The following is a 21,586-nucleotide window of genomic DNA, read 5'->3' as shown; positions in this document are numbered from 1 at the left end:
TGCAAAGAGGGGGTGACACAGTTCCCGCCCCACGGCACGCTCACCCATGGGTGCAGCTTGGTTTCTGCCTCTCCTGACAAAGACAGATATTTCCGACGGAGCCATGAACTCATTAAGGAGACACTGATCTAATTGTCTCCACGCCGGCGCTTGTGGGGTTTTTGTCTTTTTTTTTTTTTTTTTTGCTTTTGAGTGGCAAGGAACGAGGCAGAAGCGTGACTGGAGAAATCTAATTGGATCCCCACGGCTCATTAGCCATTTCTCCGAAAGGAAGAATCGTTAAGGCTGAGAATGAACAGGCTCCAAAAACGCCTGCATCATACGCGGCTTTCCATGGGCATCCCGAATTTGTGACCCCCCCGGCATTGCCCTGGCTGGGATGCCTGGGTGGTGCTGGGGACACCCTGGCACCCCGGGGATGGTGGGAACGGCAGGAACGGGGCTCAGGGAGGCTCCTGCTGGAGTTTGCAGGAAGGCTGGAGCCTTTGGGTGCTGGGAAAGCAAACTGGGGGGGCTCAAATGCAGAGCTGGGGCAAGAAGCAGAGCAGAAGCACCCGGTGGCACGGAGGCTGCAGGCTGGGAATGATAGAAGAACCAGGTCCTCCTGCCAGCTGGACCAAGGACACCTTCAGATCAAGTTCTCCCCCTGCTTCTTCCTCCTCCAACCTCCCTACCCCACCACCTCTGTTGACTCAGATCCTGGTACCGTGGGGAGGACGTTCAGCTCACAGTGGAGTCACCTCCTCCCCAAATTTTCCACCCTCGCAGTTGTGACAGTGCAGAAACTCCTGGGTGACACTCTCATCCATCACCGTCCAGGCATCTGGCCACCGCCACGAGGAAGACAAACAGCATCTGTCCAAACTCAGCGGGGAAACGCCGAAGCTTTTCCAGCCAGTCGCTAAATGGAGCTTCAAGGACGGAGGGTGGCCAGCAGTTCTTGGCCTCGCAGCCTTTCTCTCATCTGGCTGGGAGAGGCTTTGAGGACAAGACCCCAGTCTGTTAGGTGACAAACAATAGGTTTGGGGATGGACCATTATGGAAACCACCAGCTGTGTCAGCTCCACATCGCCCCACTGGCCTTTAAGACATCTCCAACTGGCAGAAGGTCCTCGAAGAGGGTCGCAAATGCAAATCCCGATGCTCAGTGGGTTTCCCAGAAGCAATGCCAGCAGGTGGGATGCCCATCACTAGATTCAGAGGGTTTTCTTGGTCTCCATAAGGCTCCTCTGTTGCACTCGTCTCAGGGGCTGATGCTTTTGAGATGTATTCGGCTGCTAAGCCTGCGGTATTGCAGGACGGGAAGGTCCCAGCAAACAAAAGGGACAAAGTAGGAGCTTAAGTGGTTCAAGCACAGAAAGTTCTGCAGGTGTCCGCAATGGTCCTCCTGAAAATCATCCCTTTCCTTTCCACTGGCTTTGAATCCCGGCTCCTGTGACCCTGAACACCCTGCCTCTGCCCGTAATTAAAGGCCATGCAATCACCCATCGCTGCTCCTCCCGGGCCTCTGTTTATTGCGGAAGAGCTTAGCGGAAAACTAATTCCCTGACTCGAAGGCGTCCTTAGACAAGGAGGGATGGAGATGCTTAAATCTCAGGACTTTTGCATTTGTCCTTCCCATCCCAAACTGGCTTTGTGCCTGTCCCCCTTCTCACCCGGGGGCTGGAAACCCCAAGAGAGGTGACACAGCTGAGAAAATATACTGTGGGCAGTAAACGGGGGTAACTTCATTCCTGGTCTCCCTCGCGGCCCGGGAAAGGCAGGGGGATCCCCCACACCTCACAGCGAGGATAAGCAGCACCCCGAGATCTTGAGGCAGTTCCCCAAAGCACACAAGGCTGTGACGTGCTTGATGGCAGCTTGTGGCTGTGAAGATGAGGTCCGGGTGCCCTAAAAGCCCCATCTGGGAGCGGGACCAGCCCCCAGGGCGCTGGAGGTAGGACAACCCCAGGGACCAGGGGTTTGTCAAACACTCATCACCCCAAAAACACACCTTGTGCCATGCCTGCCATTGCCTGCGCTAGGCGATGCTCTGGAGGAAAGGTGCTTGAAGGGTTTAGCTGGTTTTCCAAATACAGACTTGATTATTAATTATTATTAATTACTGTAATGTGGTTTTATCCATGAATAGCATTGCCTGGGCTCAGCTGGAACCCTTCTGGTTGCGCCCACACTAAGCCGGTATTGTCCCAGTTACAGTCACATGAGATCATTTGTTTCCCTCCCAGGTCCCCGGGCATCCTTGGCAAGCTGTGCTCGGTCCCGCTTGCCTCTGGTCTGGTGCCACCCCAACCCTATAATCCCCCCACGGCGGGCAGCAAACGATACCCTGACCCCTAATGAACCAGGCGGCAGGGGGAGAGGGGAAAAAGGATGTCCCCCTTGTGCCTGAGGGATGCAGAAGGGGCGCAGGGGTAAGCAGAGCAGAAAAAAGGTGTTTTATTGGGGGTACACGGGGAAGGATGCTGCCAGCCCCGCTGAGCAGTGGCACGCGGGGTGGGGGGGTTGTGTTGCAGGGGGGTCTGTAGGCAGCCACACATCCCTGAGGCAGCATCCCTCATCTCCCGCTCCTCATCTTCCCCACCTGCAGCGTGATGTAAAACCAGTGTGTCCTTTGGTGCATAGGGGACCGTCACAACTCTGTCACTTGTGACATTGTTGGGTCCCGCTTGGGCCCTGGGGGCAGCTCTCGCTGCTGACGAGCCACGTCCTGAGGAGGGGACGGCGAGGGGCTGATGCTGGGGGTGGTGGCGGTGGCATGGCCTCTGCTCACCAGCAAACGCCAGGCGTGAGGACACCCCTGCGAGACGGTGGGGACCCCTCTCCCTCCCGGCAGCCGGGGCCCTGCTTGGCCACCCAGGAGCAGGCAGGGACCGAGCCCGGCCACCGTCCCCACTGTCCGGCAGTTGTGTGCACTGGTCTCATACCGGCACTGCCATCTGGCGGCACCATCAAAGGGGACGAGGGGACAGCGTGGGGAGGACTGGTCCCTCCAGTGTCCGTGGAGCTGGTGGGAATTCTGCTCCTGGCACTCCAACGGGCTCACGTCCCTGCGAGGCACAGGGGGACAGCAGGACCAAGGGGACAAATCCCCCTCGGGCTGATTTGCCCTTCCCAGGAGGACGGGGATTGAAGGACAGTCCTGCTGCGGGTGTCACCGGGCTGTGATGTCCGGCCGGGGAGCGATGGGAGCCGCCAGAGCCCCCACCTCCCAGCGGGGGGCCGTGCCCGGAGCCAGCCCATCATGTCCCTGGGGCTGGTGCCCGTCCCACGGGCGCTGCCAGACGCGTGCCCGCACACGGCCAGGCCGGGCACGACCCCAACGCACACCCCAGCTGCCTCCGGAGAGGAAAAGCAACCTGAGACAGCTGAGATCAGCGAGCAATTTATGGGTGCTGACCTCTCCTCCTGCAGGGCTGCGACCAGCCGGCAGCTTTTGGGAGCCCACGGAGGCTTAGAAAAGCTTTTTTTTTTTTTTTTTTAAATTTGTGCCAACTGCTGATTAGAGGCCAGTCCCTGGAGCTTTACCTCTGGGCCACGAAGCGCGACATCCTCCTCTTCCTCAAGGACACGGGGGACATGTTGGGTCCCCATCTGCCCCAGCCCTGTGTCCCCAAAGGCTGCCCACTGCTGCATACTCACGTACTTTCCCCGCTGTCTAAATTTAGGGTCTGGAAGTGGGCTAGCACAGCCCGGTTTATCTCAGCCCCTGAATAATGCATGCCAGCAGCAGAGCAGCTCTCACTGCTCCAGGCGGACGTGCCAGACTCCGGTCGGGCAGGCGGAGCAGGAAAATCTGTCCAGCCCTGGCTCCCACCCCTCATCTCCGTGAGGGCACATGCCCCTCACCCGGGGTTTGAACCTGCAGGGGGAGGGGGTTCAGGTGTAGGTAGGTGGGCTGGAGCTGGTGGGTCTGTTGGAGTTGGAAGGTGCATTGTCAAAGCCAGAATGAAGGGCTGCTATAGGCAACAAAAGGAAGACCAGGGAAAATATGGGTCCATTGCTCCATGAGATGGGAGACCTGGTGCCACAGGACATGGGAGACCTGGTGCTGCAGGACATGGGAGACCTGGTGCTGCAGAACATGGGAAGGGCTGAGGAACTGAATGCCTTCTTTGCCTTGTCTTTCACTTGAAAGACTGATCTTCAGGAATCCCAGGTCCCAGAGACCACGGGGAAAGGCAAGGAAGACATACCCTTGGTGGAAGAAGATCGGGTCAGGGGACACTTAAGCAAACTGGACATACATAAGTCCATGGGCCTTGTGGGGATGCATCCATGAGTGCTGAGGGAGGTGGCTGATGTCATTACAAGGCCACTCTCGACGACCTTTTATTGATCATGATGACTGGGAGAAGAGCCCGAAGGCTGGAAGAAAGCAAATGTCACTCCTATGTTTCAAGAAGGACAAGGAGGACCCAGGGAACTAGGGCCTGTCAGCCCTACCTTGATCCCTGGGAAGATGATGGAGCAGCTAATCCTGGAAACCATTTCAGGCACATCAAGGACAAGAAGTCAGCATGGCTAGGCTAAGGGGAAGCCATGCTTGACCAGCTTGATAAAAAATGAGAAGACTGGCTTGGTAAAGAGGGGACATCAGTGGGTATTGCCTGTCTGGACTTCAGGAAGGCCTTTGATGCTGTCTCTCATAAGATCCTCATAGAGAACCTGTTGATGCAGATGGATGAGCAGACAGTGAGGTGGGTCGAAAACTGGCTGAATGGCCAGGCCCAGGGATGGTGACCAGTGGCACCAAGTCTAGTTGGAGGCCAGGCAGTAGTGGTGTACCCCAGGGGTCTGTACTGGATCCAGTCCTGTTTATCATCTTCATTAACAATCTGGATGATGGGGCAGAGCGTAAGCTCAGCAAGTTTCCAGATGGCACCAAACTGGGAAGGGTGGCTGATATGGCCATAGAGTTGTGCTGCCATCCAGAGGGACCTCGTCAGGCTGGAGAAATGGGCTGACAGGAACCTCAAGAAGTTCAACAAGGCGAAAGGTAAAGTCTTGCCCCTGGGGAAGAACAATCCCAGGCTCCAGCACATCAGCACTGATGAGGCCACAACGTGGAGTGCTATGTCTGGTTCTGGGCTTCCCAGTACAAGAGAGACATGGACATAGCGGATAGAGTCCAACGAAGGGCCACAAAGGTGGTTAAGGGATTGGAGCACCTCATATATGAGGAAAGGCTGTAAGAGCTGGCACTGTTCAGCCTGGAGCAGAGAAGGCTCAGGGGGACCTCATCAATGTATATAAATACTTGACGGGAAGGTTCAAAGAGGACTGATCCAGGCTCTTTCCAGTGGTGCCCAGTGATAGGGCCATGGGCACAAACTGAGACACAGGAAGGTCCCTCTGAACATCAGGAAACACTTTTTTTACTGTGGGGGTGACCGAGCACTGGCACAGGTTCCCAGGGAGGTTGTGGAGTCTCCATCCTTGGAGATATTCAGATGTTGTCCGGACACGATCCTGGGCAACTGGCTCTGGGTGGCCCTGGTTGAGCAGGGGGCTTGGACCAGATGACCTCCAGAGGTCCCTGCCAACCTCAACCATTCTGTGGTTCTGAGCTGGTGGGTGTGCTGGAGCTGGTGGATGTGCTGGAGCTGGTGGGTGTGCTGAAGCTGGTGGGTGTACTGGAGCTGCTGGGTGTGCTGGAGCTGGGTGGTGTACTGGAGCCAGTATTTATGCTGGAACTGGTGGATGTGCTTGACTTGTAGAACTTCATGGCCAGGAACAGCCCAACACTCTGCTCTTCCCAGGCCTCGAGCACAGTCACTGACCCCATGTGTCCCCTTGGCAGCTCTCAGCAAGGCCACATCTGGCTGCACAAGCAGCATTCAACTGTGAAAAATCACAGGGCTTCAGTAATTTCTCTCCTGGAGCCAGGTGCCAGCTGACTCCAGGCTCCCCACAGCATCATCAGCTGCTCTGGGGACAGGCGTCACTGGGGACCCGACCTGACCTTTCCAAAGGAACCCAGTTCACAGTAAACACTCAAAACACCTCTGGGGACCCTGAGCTTCCCTCAGAGGAGTCGAGCCCTTCCTGCAGGCTTCACCGAGAGGAGGGAGAGCAGTGGGGACCTGGGAATCTTCCCCAGCCCTGGGGGCATCCCAGGGTCCCCACTCTGCACTGGGCTCATGGTGCCGGTGGAGTCCCCTTGACGGTAAATGGTGAAGGGGGGTCTGGGACTGCCAATTCCCCAGTCTGAGGGGCTCGGGGAGGGATACGAGGGGCTCTACGGTGGTCATAAAATCATAGAATGGTTTGGGTTGGAAGGGACCTTGGAGACCATCCAGTCCAACCCCCCTGCCCTGGGCAGGGACACCTCCCACCAGCCCAGGTTGCTCCAAGCCCCGTCCAACCTGGCCTTGAACACCTCCAGGGATGGGGCAGCCACAACTTCTCGGGGCAACCTGCGCCAGGGGCTCACCACCCTCACAGCAGAGAATTTCTTCCTGATATCTCATCTAAATCTCCCCTCTTCCAGTTTGAAGCCATTCCCCCTCATCCCATCACTTCATGCCCTTGTAAAAAGCCCCTCCCCAGCTCTCCTGGAGCCCCTTTAGGCACTGGAAGAGGCTCTGAGGTCTCCCCGGAGCCTTCTCTTCTCCAGGCTGAACCCCCCCACCTCTCCCAGCCTCTCCTCCCAGCAGATGGGCTCCAGCTCTCCCAGCATCTCCGGGGCCTCCTCTGGCCCCACTCCAACAGCTCCGTGTCCTTCTGCTGTTGGGACCCCCCGAGCTGGAGACAGCACTGTGGGGGGGTTTCCCCAGAGCGAAGCAGAGGGGCAGAATCCCCCCCTGGCCCTGCTGGCCACACTGCTGGGGGTGCAGCGATGGGGGTGGCTTTCTGGGCTGTGAGCGCACATTGCCGGGTCGGGTGGAGCTTCTCACCCCCCAACATCCCCGAGTCCTTCTCCCCGGGGCTGCTCCCCATCCATTCATCCATTCTTCCATCCCTCCATCCCTCTCTCCATCCTCCGCCCAGCCTGGCCCTGCGCTCGGGCGGGCCCCGGCGCTGCTCCCCCCTCCCCGCCGCCGCAGGGGCCGCCCCGGGGGAGGCGCGGCGGGAGCGACGCGGCCGGAGCTCGGTGCCCCGGGGGTGGCCCGGGCGGAGCCAGCGCGGCGGCGGCGGAGGGGAGCGGGGAGCCGGGAGCTGGCGGCAGCCGCAGCCGCAACATGGGGGCCTGTCTCGGCGTCTGCTCCCTCCTCAGCTGCGTGAGTGCCCGGGCCACCGGGTGGCGACCGGGAGGGCAGCCGGTGGCGACCGGGTGGGGAGCGGGTGGCGACCGGGAGGGGAGCGGGGCTGCTCCCGCTCCGAACGTCGCAGCGGCGGGGGCGGCCCCGGGGGCGGGGGAGGGAGTCCGGAGGAGGGTTTAGGGGAGGCCCGGGGGGGGTGTGTGAAGGACACCCCGGGGATGTGCCCCGGTACAGACGGAGGAGACGCGGGGGGGTTCCAAGGCAAGGCCGGAGGGTTCGCTGCCCTGCGCCCGGGGGGATGGAGAGGACCCCCGGGTGATGCAGCCCTGTGTACGGGGGGATGGAGAGGACCCCGGGGGGATGCAGCGCTGTGCCCGGGGGGATGGAGAGGACCCCTGGGGGATGCAGCCCTGTGTACGGGGGGATGGAGGAGACCCCCAGGGGATGCAGCGCTGTGTATGGGCAGGATGGAGGGGACGCCCGGGGGATGCAGCGCTGTGTACAGGGGCATGGAGGAGATGCCCGGGGGATGCACCCTGTGTACAGGGGGATGGAGCCCTGTGTATGGGGGGATGGAGGAGACCCCCAGGGGATGCAGCGCTGTGTATGGGGGGATGGAGGAGACCCCCAGGGGATGCAGCGCTGTGTATGGGCAGGATGGAGGAGACCCCCTGGGGATGCAGCCCTCTGTGCCTCGGGGGATGCAGGGGACGCCCCTGTGTTGGCTGGGCATGCAGGGGACCCCAGGGGGGTTGCATCCCTGTGTACATTGGGGATGGAGGGAACCCCGGGGGGATGCACCCCTCTGTGCCTGGGGGGATACACCCTGAGAGATGCAGGACATACCCGGAGCAGCGCATCGCGCTGCACCCAGGGGCGCTCAGGGGAGACCCAGAGGGTTCACCCCAGGGAACTGGGGGACTCATGAACATTATGGTCAGGGGGATCCTGGCGTCTGAGGGTGCCCAGGGTGGTGCACCCCAGTGTATGTGGGGGATGTGGGCAGCTGGAGGTGTCATGCCCTGCTGCACCCGGGGGAATAAGGGTGTCCTGGCCTCCCTGCCCCGATACATCAGTCCCATTGCACTTGGGGGAAGCTGGGGCTGACACCCCACAACACCCGTGAGATGCCAGGGGGTCGGGGGCCCCACCTGGTTCTCACTGTGGAGCCCCGGAGGTGGGGGCTGGGGCTGGGGTGAGTGAAGGAGCCGGGACAGGGGGTGCAGGATGGTGGGTGGGGGCTCTGCGTGGGGTGCTTGTGTGGCCCAGGGCAGGCGCAGGGTGTGTGATTCGGGGTGCCATGCCCGGTGGTGACGTAGGGTGCATGGCTTCAGGGTGCCGTGCCCGGTGACGCAGGCAGCTGCCCACGGCTGTCTCTGCCATGGCTGGCGTTGCCTCACCTGCGGGCACGGGGCCAAGGCAGGGCTGCGAAACCAGCCCGGGAGCTGCCGGCCTAGAAACCTGGAAACAGGGCCGGTTTCACAACTTGACCTCAAAAGTTTTGGAGGTTTAGTGAACGGGAGGTTTTTGAAACGTAAGATCGGACGGAGGGTGGTCTGTGACGCCTCTGTCTGTAACACATGGATGATACTTTTCCTTATGGGCAGGTATCGGAAGAGTGGGGAGTTACTCTGGAGCAGGGCTGGAGAGGTTTCTGGCCTGATTCTGGATTTTTTCCCCTAAAAACCTCTTCTGGCCCAGGCCGTGGTAACAGGCTGGAGTTGCTGTATAGATTTAGTTCTCCTCTTCCTTCCAGTGGAGCTGGTTGACTAAAGGAAATGCTTTAGCTCAATTCTGAACTGAAAAACCACAACAAGGGGAAAAAAACACAGCCCCAAAATAAAAGAAAAAAACACCATAATCTTTGCTTTTTTTTTTTAAGTTTTAATAAGAAAATCTGAACTAACTCCTCCTTGTCAGCCTGCATCGTTTGACTCAAAGCAGCATGGGATTACCAAGCCATGTCTTCAACACTGTCCCATTAAAACTCTACAATCTGTTCCCGAGTGAAATTTTGCATCGCACCAGAAAAATTTCCCTTTCTCTGCCTCCAACCATTCACCAGACTGCCATGAGCGGCGCGGTTGTCTCAAGCTGCCTTCCCTGGGGGTCAGGGTTGGTGTTTGCCAGAAGTTGCTTGCCCAAGCCAAAGCAAAACCCCGGGGGGTGCGTGCAGCTCCCTGGCATGGTTTGGGCACCTTGTGGGGACTCTTGGCCTCGTTGTACAAATGCAAAGCTGCCTACCAGACGTGAGAGTCACCAGCCTCCTGAGCCCGTGCCTGACCCGGCTCCTGGGGGTTTGGTACTGATTAACCAGCCGGGTCATTCATTTAACAGGAGATAAAAGACTGGTTGTACGGCATTGCTTCTGGTTGACTCAGGCTTTGCATCTGTGGGTTTGCTGGGGCGTGGGCAGCTTGCAGTAGATGTGTTGTTGGGCTGGTGTAGTTGGGTTGGTGGTGTTGGGTTGGTGTAGTTGGGCTGGTGCAGTTGGATTGGTGTCGGGCTGGTGTTAGGCTGGTGTAGTTGGGTTGGTGTGGGTGAGCTGGTGTAGTTGGGCTGGTGGTGTTGGGCTGGTGTAGTTGGGCTCGTGGTGGTGGTCTGGTGTTGTTAGGCTGGTGTAGTTGGGTTGGTGTGGGTGAGCTGCTGTAGTTGGGCTGGTGGTGTTGGGCTGGTGTAGTTGGGCTCGTGGTGGTGGTCTGGTGTTGTTAGGCTGGTGTAGTTGGGTTAGTGTGGCTGAGCTGGTGGTGTTGGGTTGGTGTAGTTGGGCTGGTGGTGTTGGGTTGGTGTAGTTGGGCTGGTGGTGTTGGATTGGTGCTGGGCTTTGTGGTGTTGGGTTGGTGTTGTTAGGGTGGTGTGGATGGGGTGGTGTGGTTGAGCTGGTGTAGTTGGGCTGGTGTAGTTTGGCTCGTGATGGTGATCTGGTGTTGTTAGGCTGTTGTAGTTGCGTTAGTGTGGCTGAGCTGGTGTAGTTGTGTTGGTGTAGTTGGGTTCATGGTGTTGGGCTGGTGGTAGGCTGGTGTAGTTGTGTTAGTGTGGTTGATCTGATGTAGTTGGTCTGGTGTTGTTGGGGTGGTGTATTTGGGGTGGGGTAGTTGGACTGGTGTTTTTGGGGTGTTGGTTTGGTGTAGTTGGTCTGGTGGTGTTGAGGTGGTTGGTGTAGTTGGGTTGGTGTTGTTGGGGTGGCATTGTTGGGGTGGTGTATTTGGGTTGGGCTGGTGTTGTTGAGGTGTTGGTTTGATGTAGTTGGTCTGGTGTTGTTGGGGTGGTGTAGTTGGGCCGGTGTTGTTGCAGTTCCCTGTGTTGGACTGGGTGGACAGTGCTTGTCTGGCTCTGGCGGTGTTCTCCCAGTCAGCAGGCAGGGGAGGCCCAGCAGCCCTTACGTGCGAGACGTGCTGGAGGTGGGCTGGATTTAATGAGGAAGTCGATAGCGAAACTGGAGAGATTAATCTTTCGTCTGCAGCGGCTGAAAACTGATGCTTCCTCATTAATCCACCGCTCTCACGCTGCAGCCGCTTCCCTCGGTTGGCTTTTTCCATCCTGCTGTTTGGCCCTTGGCCACGTTCATACTTATGGGCGTCTTTGAAGGTCTTTGAAAGGAGGTGTATCAGAGCGTGTCCGGCGCTGCCTTAACGTGGGAGGGTTTTCCTTCCTCTTAACCCATTTGCTTTTTCAAGAAAAAGACTGAATTCAAGAGGTGGCCGGGCAGCAGGTCAGGTTGGCACATGGCACATGGGATCTACTTCCCTTGCAAAGGTGCTTAGAGGGGGGATACCTTGTAAGAGTCGTCCTTGAAAATAAACCTCTGGCGGGGTCCAGGGATGCTGCGGGCTTCCAAAAACCTCATACTAGAAACTACCTCGTCCACCTTCAGCTTTCCCAGAGGTCAGCCACAGGGTTTGGAGGCTGCACGTGGAGCAGGGGTTTCCCTTCAGCCCAGCTCCATCAGGACCCTATGGACACCCCTTCACCCCCCTCCACCCGCACCGAGCCCGGGGAAAATGTGATCCCAAAGGATGTGCCTCCTGCAGATCTTTGGTGATGCTTGGACGTGGGGCTGAACCCCCAAATCCAACAACCTCCTGAACAACACCAAACCTCACGATTTTCCAGACCAGGTTCAGTGATTTTGGGACTGGTGTCACAATTTTTTTTTTTTTAGTTTTGGTTGGCACTGAAAGGAGAGGAGCTGGAGGCATTGATGTGCTTAAAGTTAAGGGTGCACTAAGGTGCTTTGCTAGGTCAGGTCAAATAATGCAGTAATTCCGCATTAAAAGGGATTTTTGTTGTTGTTCTCTATTTTTTTTTTTTTTAATTTATTTGAAGGGGAAATACAGTAAGGCTGGGACATTATACATGTCTTCTTGTGCAAGCGGTGCATTTAATGAGCCTGAAAGGAAGCGCTCTCTAATTGAAGGCCATTTTTTCCCGCTTTCAAGTTGAAAAGATGAAGTGACGTCCCTTGAGCATCTCCTGGCGAGGTGGGATGCGGGTCCCCCTGGGATGCGAGCGCTCTCTCACCCACCCCGGCTCCTGTGGGTACCGTCAGCTCCACACAGTCCCTGGTGGGATTGGGATGTGGGTAAAGAGGACTAAATCAGGAAGGAGGTGATTTTTCTCAAATAATGATATGCTTATGTTTAAAAAGGAAATTCAAAGCCACCTCTAGTGATTTGGGGGCATCAAAGTGACGGCACGTGAGCATCCCTGGTGAGGGAGCAGCGGGTTCGATATCCTGCTCACACAGCAGCTCAACATCTGGGTTTCTTTTCTGCCGTTTTTTACCCTAATTTTAGCAATGCAAAATGTATCTTTGAGTTGATACTGAGCGATAGTTAGTTAATATTGATTGCTGGGCATAATTAGGAAGTACATAGCCATAATAAACACACAACACATGCACTTAATAGTGGGAGAGAGCCGAACCCTTTGGCTTGCAAGTGCATCTGGCCGGCTGATGTGTCTCAAGTGCGGGAGAGGAAGAGATGTTCAAAGAGAAGAAATGAAGTATTGAAAGCAAAATAAATCAATGAAGTTCGCTTGTAAATAGAGGGAAAGTGGTTCGCCGAGGACCAGAGACGGTCACAGGATTTCCTGGCTCTGATACAGGAGTTAAGAATGCCCAATGCTGTAAATATTGAAATAAGTGGATTTGGGAACGCACTTTAGCTGGAGAAAAATATTTGGGAAGCGAAGCTGTAGTGTTTTAAACAAACTCCAAATATTTAAGTCTCTTTGGTCTCTAGGCAATACCTGTAGCTGGAAGCTTGCCGGTACCTGCTCGGGGATTTCTCATTGCTCCCTGGGCTGGTGCGTGGGACGGGGGAGGCTGTGGGCTTGCGATGGCTTCAGTGAGGCATTAAAAAAAGAGGGAAATAGCCTGAAGTTTCCCTGTTTTGGAGGACTTGGGGTGTATTTTGCTGTTGCATTGCTTGAGCTGTCTGTCCCGAGAGCCCTACTGGTCCTGCTCACACCATGGGGAGTGGGGCAGAGTTGGGAATTTCATTTTAATTTGGGTTTTGGGTCCTTTGAGGTTTTATTTAGCTCTTTAGCCCATCTGTTTGATTACATGGGGTCAACACTGGTTCCTGGTTCAGCGCCAGGAGGGCGTCACCACTTGCTTTGCCTTAATACGAGATGTTGGTTTTACTTCCTCAGCCACCCATGATAATTCCCACGAGTGCAGCACCTTCAATGCAAATCCAAGAGACACATTATTCCCCTATTATTTTCCCAGATGTATCAAGGGACCTTCTGCTCGCATGACAGTGGATTAGTGACCCAGCGGTGAAAGGCCATCCCAAAAAGCTTCTTCCATCCTCTTGCCTGAAACGCCCTATTTATTTTCCAACTTCACCTTCTTTTGGGAAGATAGGGGTTTCGGATGTGGCAGTGAGCCGGGAGGTCCCAGGGCTGGTGCGGGTGATTAAGAGGCTGAAAATCTTCCCCATCCAGATCAGGGATGCCACAGTCAGGGCTGTCTACGGCCTTATCCTACATTCTTGCCCCATCAGGGGCTGTAAAACCTGTTATGCAAAACCCCTGCAGCTCTTCTTCCTCTAAGGCAAGTGATTGGGGCACTCCCATACTTTGTAGGTATTAAATAGGTGGGTGAATATCCAAATTGTTGCACAAATTGGTGAGAAGAGTGTATAACCGAGCAGCAAAACTCAACTCGATGCAACTCAACTCAACTCAACTCAACTCAACTCAACTCAACTCAACTCAACTCAACACAGCCCAGTCCAGTCCAGCTGCTGGGATGCAAACAGCATCTCCCTAATGCTCCTCTCGTGATGGCTTGCAGGAACCAGGGAAGTCTAGGAATATAGTTTAATAAAAAAATTCCCTTTTCTCCCTTGCAAGCCTTATTCTGCATGGTCCTTGTGCAGGAAATCCCCACCAGTGTTTCTCTAGGCAGTAAGGTTGGGTTTGGTTAAGCTGGTGTTTCCCCAGTTCCCAGCTCCAGCACAGCAATGGGAGCCCCTGGAGGGAGGGTGCACCAGGCAGCGCTGCCGATGCTGGATTTGGGAAGCCAGGACCCACCGCGAACTCCCAGGGATGCCGTGCCTCAGTTTCCCCACCTGTAAAGCGGCCTCTAGGGAGGGGGAAGGATGGCAGAACAACCTTGTTTCCCCATGACGCTGATATTGGTGTTTTCCCCATCCTGTATTAGACTGAAAAGGCAGCCTGAAATTATTTCGCAAACTCTTTTATTTTGTAAAGAGAGGAGGCTCCTGCAGGGCAGTGCTTTGTTTTGACCAGAATTTTTTTTTGCATACGATTACTGGGGGGCAAAAAAGAAGATGAGGGTCTCTCCAGGACTGTTGGTGTCATTTTCTGAGTTGGTTGGTTATTGCAGTGAACCTTTTCCTGTAGCTATTTTAATTTTCAGCAACTTTTTGGAGGGATTTGGGGCCATTTCCAGGAGGTCCCGTGGGCTGTGGGTTGCGATGTTGGCTGGTGAGAAGCTCTGAGCAAAGCCCCCGGCACAGCAGTGTGGATTCCTGGGCAGATCTCCTTATGGTTCGACCTGGGCACGTGTTTTGGGGCCAATTTTGGCACCTCCAACAAGGGGATGCTCTCGTTGCAGGTGTCCTGTCTCTGCGGCTCCGCACCATGCCTGCTCTGCGGCTGCTGCCCCTCGGCCAAGAACTCCACCGTCTCCCGCCTCCTCTTCACCTTCTTCCTCTTCCTCGGCACCCTGGTGTCCATCATTATGATAATCCCCGGTGTGGAGAAGGAGCTGCACAAGGTAAATAGCTCCCGGAGGTCGCTGGACTTGGTCACCGCAGGGAAGAGGTTTAGCTCATGGTGGGTACGTGAGGCTGAATCAGAAAGTGAATTTTTGGGGCACGATGTTGCTTCTGTTCCTTTTTTTGAGCATCTCACCGGGAGAGGGTGTTATTAAGCCTGGTTTTCCGCAGAGGGGAAAATGCAGTGGGATAATTCCATGCGTTGTCTAGTTTTTCCAGATGTCTCTCAGGAAAGTTTCCTATGTCCCGTTTTTGGGGTTCAATTGGCCAAGCGACTTGCCGCGGAGATGGCACTTAAGATGAAGGGAGCTGAGGTCTGCCAGCTGTGCCAATGCCAAGGCTGGGCTAGGCTTTTTGCAAAATCCCAGCTGGTTTCATCCCAGCTTTCCGCTGACCTGCAGGGTGGCTTTAGCTGTGTCACCCCACCGCTGTCCCCCAGCAGGCCAACCTCTTGCTTTACGGGTGGCGTTGGAGCAGTCATGGGCTGGCCCATCTTTGGTGGCACCAGGGCTCGTGGTGGGTGCGGGGCGCCGGGGTGATGCTCACCCTCCCATCGCCTTTGCAGCTCCCCGGCTTCTGTGAAGGCAGCGGGTCGGTCCTGGGGGTCCAGACCCACATCGACTGCCGCAGCTTCCTGGGCCACAAAGCCGTGTACCACATGGGCTTCGCCATGGCCGCCTTCTTCTTCCTCTTCGCCGTCATTATGGTGTGCGTGCGCAGCAGCAAGGACCCGCGAGCCGCCGTGCAGAACGGGTGAGCGTTTGTCCCTGGTGGTGGGGGGGATGCTGGTGTGGGGGCAGACCCCCCCTCCCCAGTCCCCTCTGGGTTCCCCTTTGCAGACCATACCTCCTCTCTCCTCCCACAGCTTCTGGTTCTTCAAGTTCCTGGTGCTGGTGGGGATCACGGTGGGGGCCTTCTACATCCCCGACGGTGCCTTCACCTCAGGTGAGGAGATGCCCCCACTGCCCTCTGCATCTCTGGGTGAACCCTCAGCACAGGATTAAACCCGGGGCTGGAGTCGGCGTCCCTGCCGTGTGTCCCTGCCATTGCCAAATTCCCACTATCCCTGCCTTTAACTACTTTTTTTCTCTTCCCCTCAAGTCTGGTTTTACTTTGGTGTGGTCGGCTCCTTCCTCTTCATCCTCATCCAGCTCGTCCTCCTCATCGACTTCGCCCACTCCTGGAGCCAGCTGTGGCTGCGCAACGCGAACGAGGGCAGCGCCAAGGGCTGGTACGCAGGTCGGTACGGTTGGCACCGCAGAGGGTTTAGGGACGGGGACACTCATCCCGGGGGTGGGTGACACTGAGCTGGTGGGGACGCGGGGCTCTGCTCCAGCCTCTTTCCTTCTTGCTTTCTCCTCCAGCCCTTTGCATTGTCACCTTCATCTTCTACGCCACCTCCGTGGCCGCCATAGTGCTGCTCTACGTCTACTACACCAAACCTGAGGGCTGCACAGAGGGTAAGATCCTCATCAGCGTCAACCTCATCCTGTGCCTCGTTGTCTCTGCCGTGTCCATCCTGCCCAAGATCCAGGTGAGGTGGCGGGGGGAGGGGAGGGGAGGAGCACCTGGGAGGCCGGTGGCCATGTCACCGCGGGGTACGGGACCAGCCCTGAGCACTCACCCTTGCGTTCGCAGGATGCTCAGCCGCACTCGGGGCTGCTGCAGGCGTCCCTCATCACCCTCTACACCGTCTACGTCACCTGGTCCGCCCTGGCCAACGTACCGAGTAAGCAGGATGCGGCCTCGGGTTCGGCATGGGGGTGCAGCGGGGCAGGACCACATACTGGGGTGGGTGCTGTGCCCCCCTGGGTCTCTGGGGGCTGGGGAAAGGTGCTGAACCCGCTGCGTGTCTCCCCCCCACCCCAGCCCAGACCTGTAACCCCACGCTGCTGGTGAGGAACAGCACGGGCTCGGCGACGGCCACCCAGCCGCTGACAACCTGGTGGGACGCCCCGAGCATCGCGGGGCTGATAATCTTCATCCTCTGCACCCTCTTCATCAGGTGAGGACTCAGCTCATGTCCCCGGGGTCTGCACCGTCCCTCTGCCTGCCCGCGGCAGAGAGGCATCGGGTGGCTTTTAGGGAAAGGTGATGCTGGAGGGGAGGTGGCAGCTTGGTGCAGGGCTTTTGTCACTAAGTGCCTCTTGCGAAGCCATCCTGGTCCCCAGGGACACGGGCGGGCTGCCTCGCGGGCGCAGCTTTTAGGGTTTCCGCACAAGCTGCATCCCCCAAACCGCCCTGCCTGTCCCAGGGATGTCCCCGCAGGGTATCCCGAGGTGGGTGGGCGTGGGGGGGCTGAGCTCGGGCAGGTGGCCCTGAGCCTGCCGTCCCTCTGCCCGCAGCGTCCGCTCCTCGGACCACCCGCAGGTCAACAAGCTGATGCTGACGGAGGAAAGCGCGGGCGGCGCGGGCGGCGAGGCGGCAGCCGTGGAGAGCGGGCTGCACCGCGCCTACGACAACGAGCAGGACGGCGTGTCCTACAACTACACCTTCTTCCACCTCTGCCTCCTCCTGGCCGCCCTCTACATCATGATGACCCTCACCAACTGGTACAGGTGGGCAGAGCTCCCGCGGGCGCCGGGGACTGTCCCCCCTTCCCCTGCCTCCCCTTCTGGCACCCTCCCACCTCGTGTGCTGGGCAGAGCTGTTTGCGGCGACGCGTCTGTGTGCAAGCCCACCTCAACGTGTGCTCTAATCAGCGTTAATTATTTTTAGGCAGCACCGGGCTGCCTATGGCACGTCATGCCCGGGCTCACCAGCTCCCTGCTGCAGCATCCTCGGCTGCAGCCTGCGATCCCTTGGGACACGGGGAGTGCTGTAGGCTGCAGTAGTGGGGTCGCATCCCTGGGGCGAGCTGTGGGGAGCTGCGTGGCTGCGGGGAGCTGCGTGGCTCCTCTCCCTCCGCTGTGCTCTTTGCCTCGCACCCGCGGCTCGGCGCTCCCAGCCTCCAGCCCTCCCCAGCGTGGTCGCTGCCCGCCATGCTCGGGGCGCGCAGGGGGATGCCACCCCGCCGGTGCAGCACGGTGATGGGTGCCACCCGCGTCTTTGCTATTTCAGGCCGGACGAGAGCTTGCAGGTGCTAACGAGCCCCTGGACGGCCGTGTGGGTGAAGATCTGCTCCAGCTGGGCCGGGCTCCTGCTCTACCTCTGGACATTGGTGGCTCCACTGGTGCTGCCGGACCGGGATTTCAGCTGAGGTGGCCTCGGGCATCCTGCTGCCGGGTTGGAGCCACCGCAGCCTTGTCCCTCGAGGCCGGGGACGCCCCCAGCTCTGCCTTAGCCTCGGGTTTTGCACACAGGAGCAGCTGTGCTGGGTTGTGCCTTCATGCAGGTCTTCTGTTTTAATCTAAAAGGGCTGAAGTGCCAAGCAGGGAAAATCAGCAAAGGCTGGGGAAGACTTGATGTTTTTGACGCTCTTACCATCTCCATGTTTGAATCATAGAATCATAGAATTGTCTAGGTTGGAAGAGACCCTTGGGATCATCGAGTCCAACCATCTACCCTACTCTGCAAAGTTCTCCCCTACACCATATCCCCCAACACCACATCTAAATGTCTCTTAAACACATCCAGGGATGGTAACTCAACCATTGTGTAGTGCCTTTGGCAGTGCCTCCGTAACCTCTTCTAGTGGAGACCACTGCCTTGCCTTGAGAGGGTTTGGTTTTCACCAGCTGCTGTTGTCTCGCTTGGTGCCCCGGGATCGCGGTGCCTTTTGGAGGGGCTCTGGGGACCGGCTGTGTATCGGGACCCGGGACCCGACCGGCGTTGACTCCCCAAACAGCCTGGAGGAAAATGAATCTCGGGGATTTGTGGCTGGAGGCAGATGTCCCACTGCAGCTCCCCAGCCTCCGGGGTGGCCCCAGCTCCTTGAGGGCTCTGCTGCCCATCCGTCGTCCCCACGGGAGGACGGGTCCCTGGTCCTCTCTGGGGCACAGCTCGGGTTTGCCGCAGGCTGCGCTGGCCTGGCCCCAGCGCCTTGCCTTCTTAATAAAGTCTCGTTTGGATTTGACCTGCCAGATTTGTCCTTCTGGGGTCTTTCCCGACATGTGTGCTGGGTGTGCGGGAGGGGGAGGAAAGGGGACGTATTAAACAGCCCTAACGAGGGGTGAGGGCACAGCTGGCTGCCCCTTGGTGGCATCGCTTTGGGGCACGGCGGTTTGGAGCCCCGGACGCCGCTGCCAGCCTGACGGCACCCCAAGAGTCACTGCTGGAGGAGGCCGCATTGCTTACGGGGCAGGCGGCGGTGGTAAGCGAAGCGGGGGGGGGCGCACCATGGGGCACGCCACCTATTGGGGGTGCACAACGTGGTGGGGTGCGCACAGCGTAGGGGTGCACGCCATGTCCAGGGGCACACGGGGAGGGGGTGAGCACCCCGGTGGGGTACCCACCATACTGGGATGCTGGGGCACGGCATGCTGGGGGGGAGGGGGGGGGTATCCCAAGCAGGGGTGCACCCTGGTGGGGGGGTGACCCCGGGTGGGTGCACACTCTGGCAGGGGGTCCCTACCCTGCAGCAGCCGTGGGAGGGGAGAGGTGCCCCTCGCCCACCCCGGGAAGGGGCTCCCCGGGAAGGGGGTCCCCAGGAAAGGGCTCCGGGCACAGCCCCGCGCCGGTCCAGCCCATGACCGCGGCCAGGCCGGCTCCGGGCGGCAGGAGGGGGACTGGGAACGGGCACTGGACCCGCGGGGGGTCCGCCCGCAGGCAGGGGAGGAGGCAGGAGCGGGCAGGGCCGGGCGGTGCTGAGCAGGGCCGGCTTTCAGCCACGAGGTGGTGCTGGCAGCACGCGCTGCGGCACCCTGCATCCCTCGGCGTGTACTCTGCATCCCTCGGCATACATCCTGCATCCCTCAGCCTGCACCCTGGAGCCTGCACCCTGCATCCTTCAGCCTGCACCCTTCGTCCTGCACCTTACGTCCTGCGTCCCTCAGGCTGCACCCCATGTCCTGCATGCTTCATCCTGCACCCTTCATCCTGCATCCCGTGTCCTGCATCTTTTATTCTGCAGCGTCCTGCCTCCTGCACCCCTTACCCTGCACGCTTCGCTGTGTCTTCTGCACCCTGAATCCTCCATCCTGCCTCATGCATCCTGTACCTTGTGTCCTGCACCCTGCATCGTGACCCTGCATCCTTCATCCTGTACCCTGCACTCTGCTTTCTTCATTTTGCGCCCTGCGTCCCACATCCTTCATCCTGCACCCTGCAGGCAACCTGCGCCGGGGTGTGTGAGCAGTGCTGGGGTGTGTGACTGGGCAGAAACTGGGGGGCACTGGATGCACTCCCAGCAGCGTGTTTGCAGATGCCCCCTCCATCTTTGCCACTCCAGCCCAGGCCGTGCAGGTGGGGGAGATGCAGGAGCCCCACTGCAGAGCAGCAATGCGCCGAGGAGCTCTCTGGTGCCTGGGTAACTTGTACGTCCCCATATGCACCTTGGGCAAGTGACACTTGCCAATGCGACATATTCCCCGGGGTCTGTGGGGACATAGTCAGACCTTTCCCCTGATGAGCTTTGCCTTTTGCATTTCCCACCTTTTGGGAGAGCAGAAAAACACTGCGCCTGCTGCAGCTGTAACTGCCAGCTGTGGTGCCACATCTGCTTCTCATGAAATGCCCAACCAAAGTCAATGGCACAGGCTGCATGAAACGTGCCCCTGGCTCCCGAATGCCATCCCTGGCCAGGGAGTCTCTGCCAGGATGAGGATGGCTCCGCAGAGCCGGCAGCACCCACCCTGCTTCCAGCAGTGACACAGCGGCAGCTGGAGGTGACACAGTGACAGGGTGTCCCACTCAGGACAAGTCTCCAGCTGAGCCAGTGGCAAGTCTCTAGCTACCACCAAAATGCCTTGTCCATGGGATTTTCTTTGAAACAAGAAATCCCTGTTTTTTCTTTTGGCTTTCCAGCTGTATCCAAACAGCTCCGGTGTGACACTGCTGGAATAACTCACCAGCGAGTGGTGATGTTCTCGTTCCTCTGGTTTGACTTGGGAAGGTCTGGATTGCACAAGGATCTGCTACAAGACTTATTTTCATGTCACGTCTCCTATCCAGTAGTTATTTAAATAAGAATAATCTTCTCTCACTGTTTTCTTTTGGAGATGTTTCAACCCACTAGCAAACACACCTCACTGTAATGATCATTGCACCCCCAAAACAACTAAGGAAACCAAGGCAGGGTGACTCGGGGTGACTCTGGCTGTGCAGCTACGGCTGCCAAGCCACGCTGCCTCCAGCATCCTTTGATTTTGGGTTTCAGCGGGGAAAAACCTCCCTGTGGTGGGTTATTGCCCGTATGATGCCACTGTCCCATCCGGCTGTATTTATCTACCCACGTTTGTCCAGCTGTGGAGCACCCCAAGCAGGAGTTCAAGCCATGGGGAAGCCTGGCTACTATATTTTGACACAAATAAATTAAAAAAAGATGAATTCATGGCAAAAATTCCCCAGGCCTAAGCATGACGTGAGTGAGGCTCACGGGCAGAGATGCTGAGTTCAGTCTGGCATCGTGATCCCCTCCTTGTCGTGGGAATGGAGAGTTGTGGCTGTTCTGCATTTGCTTGTTAGCAAGGAAGGTCCATTTCTGAGTGCAAACGTCCTGTCATCCACCAGCAGGGAGGATGGGCAGCAGCCCCCCACCAGCTGGGCATCACTGCTGAGCTCATCCGAGCCCGGGGGAGAGGCTGCAGGCAGTGTCTTGTGGGGACTGTCACACTCCCACTCAGGGTGACAATCCCTGAGGCACAACCGTGCCCAACAGCCCCCAGTTCCACCTGCCGTTCCCCGACCATGACTTTGCTTCACGGGGCTGGTGGATAAAGGGATGCACCAAGGAGAGCTTGTGTACATGGGGGGTTCACTGACCAAGAAGGCCAATGGCATCCTGGGGGACATCAAGAAGAGTGTGGCCAGCAGGTGAAGGGAGGTCATCCTTCCCCTCTGCTCTGCCCTGGGGAGGCCACATCTGGAGCACTGTGTCCAGTTTGGGGCTCCCCAGGTCAAGAGGGACAGGGAACTGCTGGAGAGGGTCCAGCAAAGGGCTGCAAAGATGGTGAGGGGACTGGAGCATCTCTCTGATGAGGAAACGCTGAGGGACGTGGGGCTGTTCAGTCTGGAGAAGAGAAGACT

General features: G+C 57.8%; 1 protein-coding gene across 1 annotated transcript; it reads left to right on the top strand.

Moving 5' to 3' along the window:
• The first annotated feature begins 7,127 nt into the window (after positions 1 to 7,127).
• Positions 7,128 to 18,481, top strand: SERINC2 (serine incorporator 2). Its single transcript, XM_082494305.1, has 10 exons — positions 7,128 to 7,223; positions 14,299 to 14,460; positions 15,027 to 15,214; positions 15,327 to 15,406; positions 15,563 to 15,700; positions 15,826 to 15,995; positions 16,100 to 16,190; positions 16,331 to 16,466; positions 16,807 to 17,019; positions 17,522 to 18,481. The coding sequence occupies exons 1-10, from the start codon at positions 7,185 to 7,187 to the stop codon at positions 17,658 to 17,660; spliced, it is 1,356 nt and encodes a 451-aa protein (XP_082350431.1). The 5' UTR covers positions 7,128 to 7,184; the 3' UTR covers positions 17,661 to 18,481.
• The last annotated feature ends 3,105 nt before the right edge of the window (positions 18,482 to 21,586 follow it).

Source organism: Vanellus vanellus (genome assembly GCF_965231255.1).
Source record: "Vanellus vanellus genome assembly, chromosome: 22".
NCBI lineage: Eukaryota > Metazoa > Chordata > Aves > Charadriiformes > Charadriidae > Vanellus > Vanellus vanellus.
Note: the sequence above shows the minus strand (reverse complement) of the source record. Positions and strands in the feature narration are given on the sequence as shown.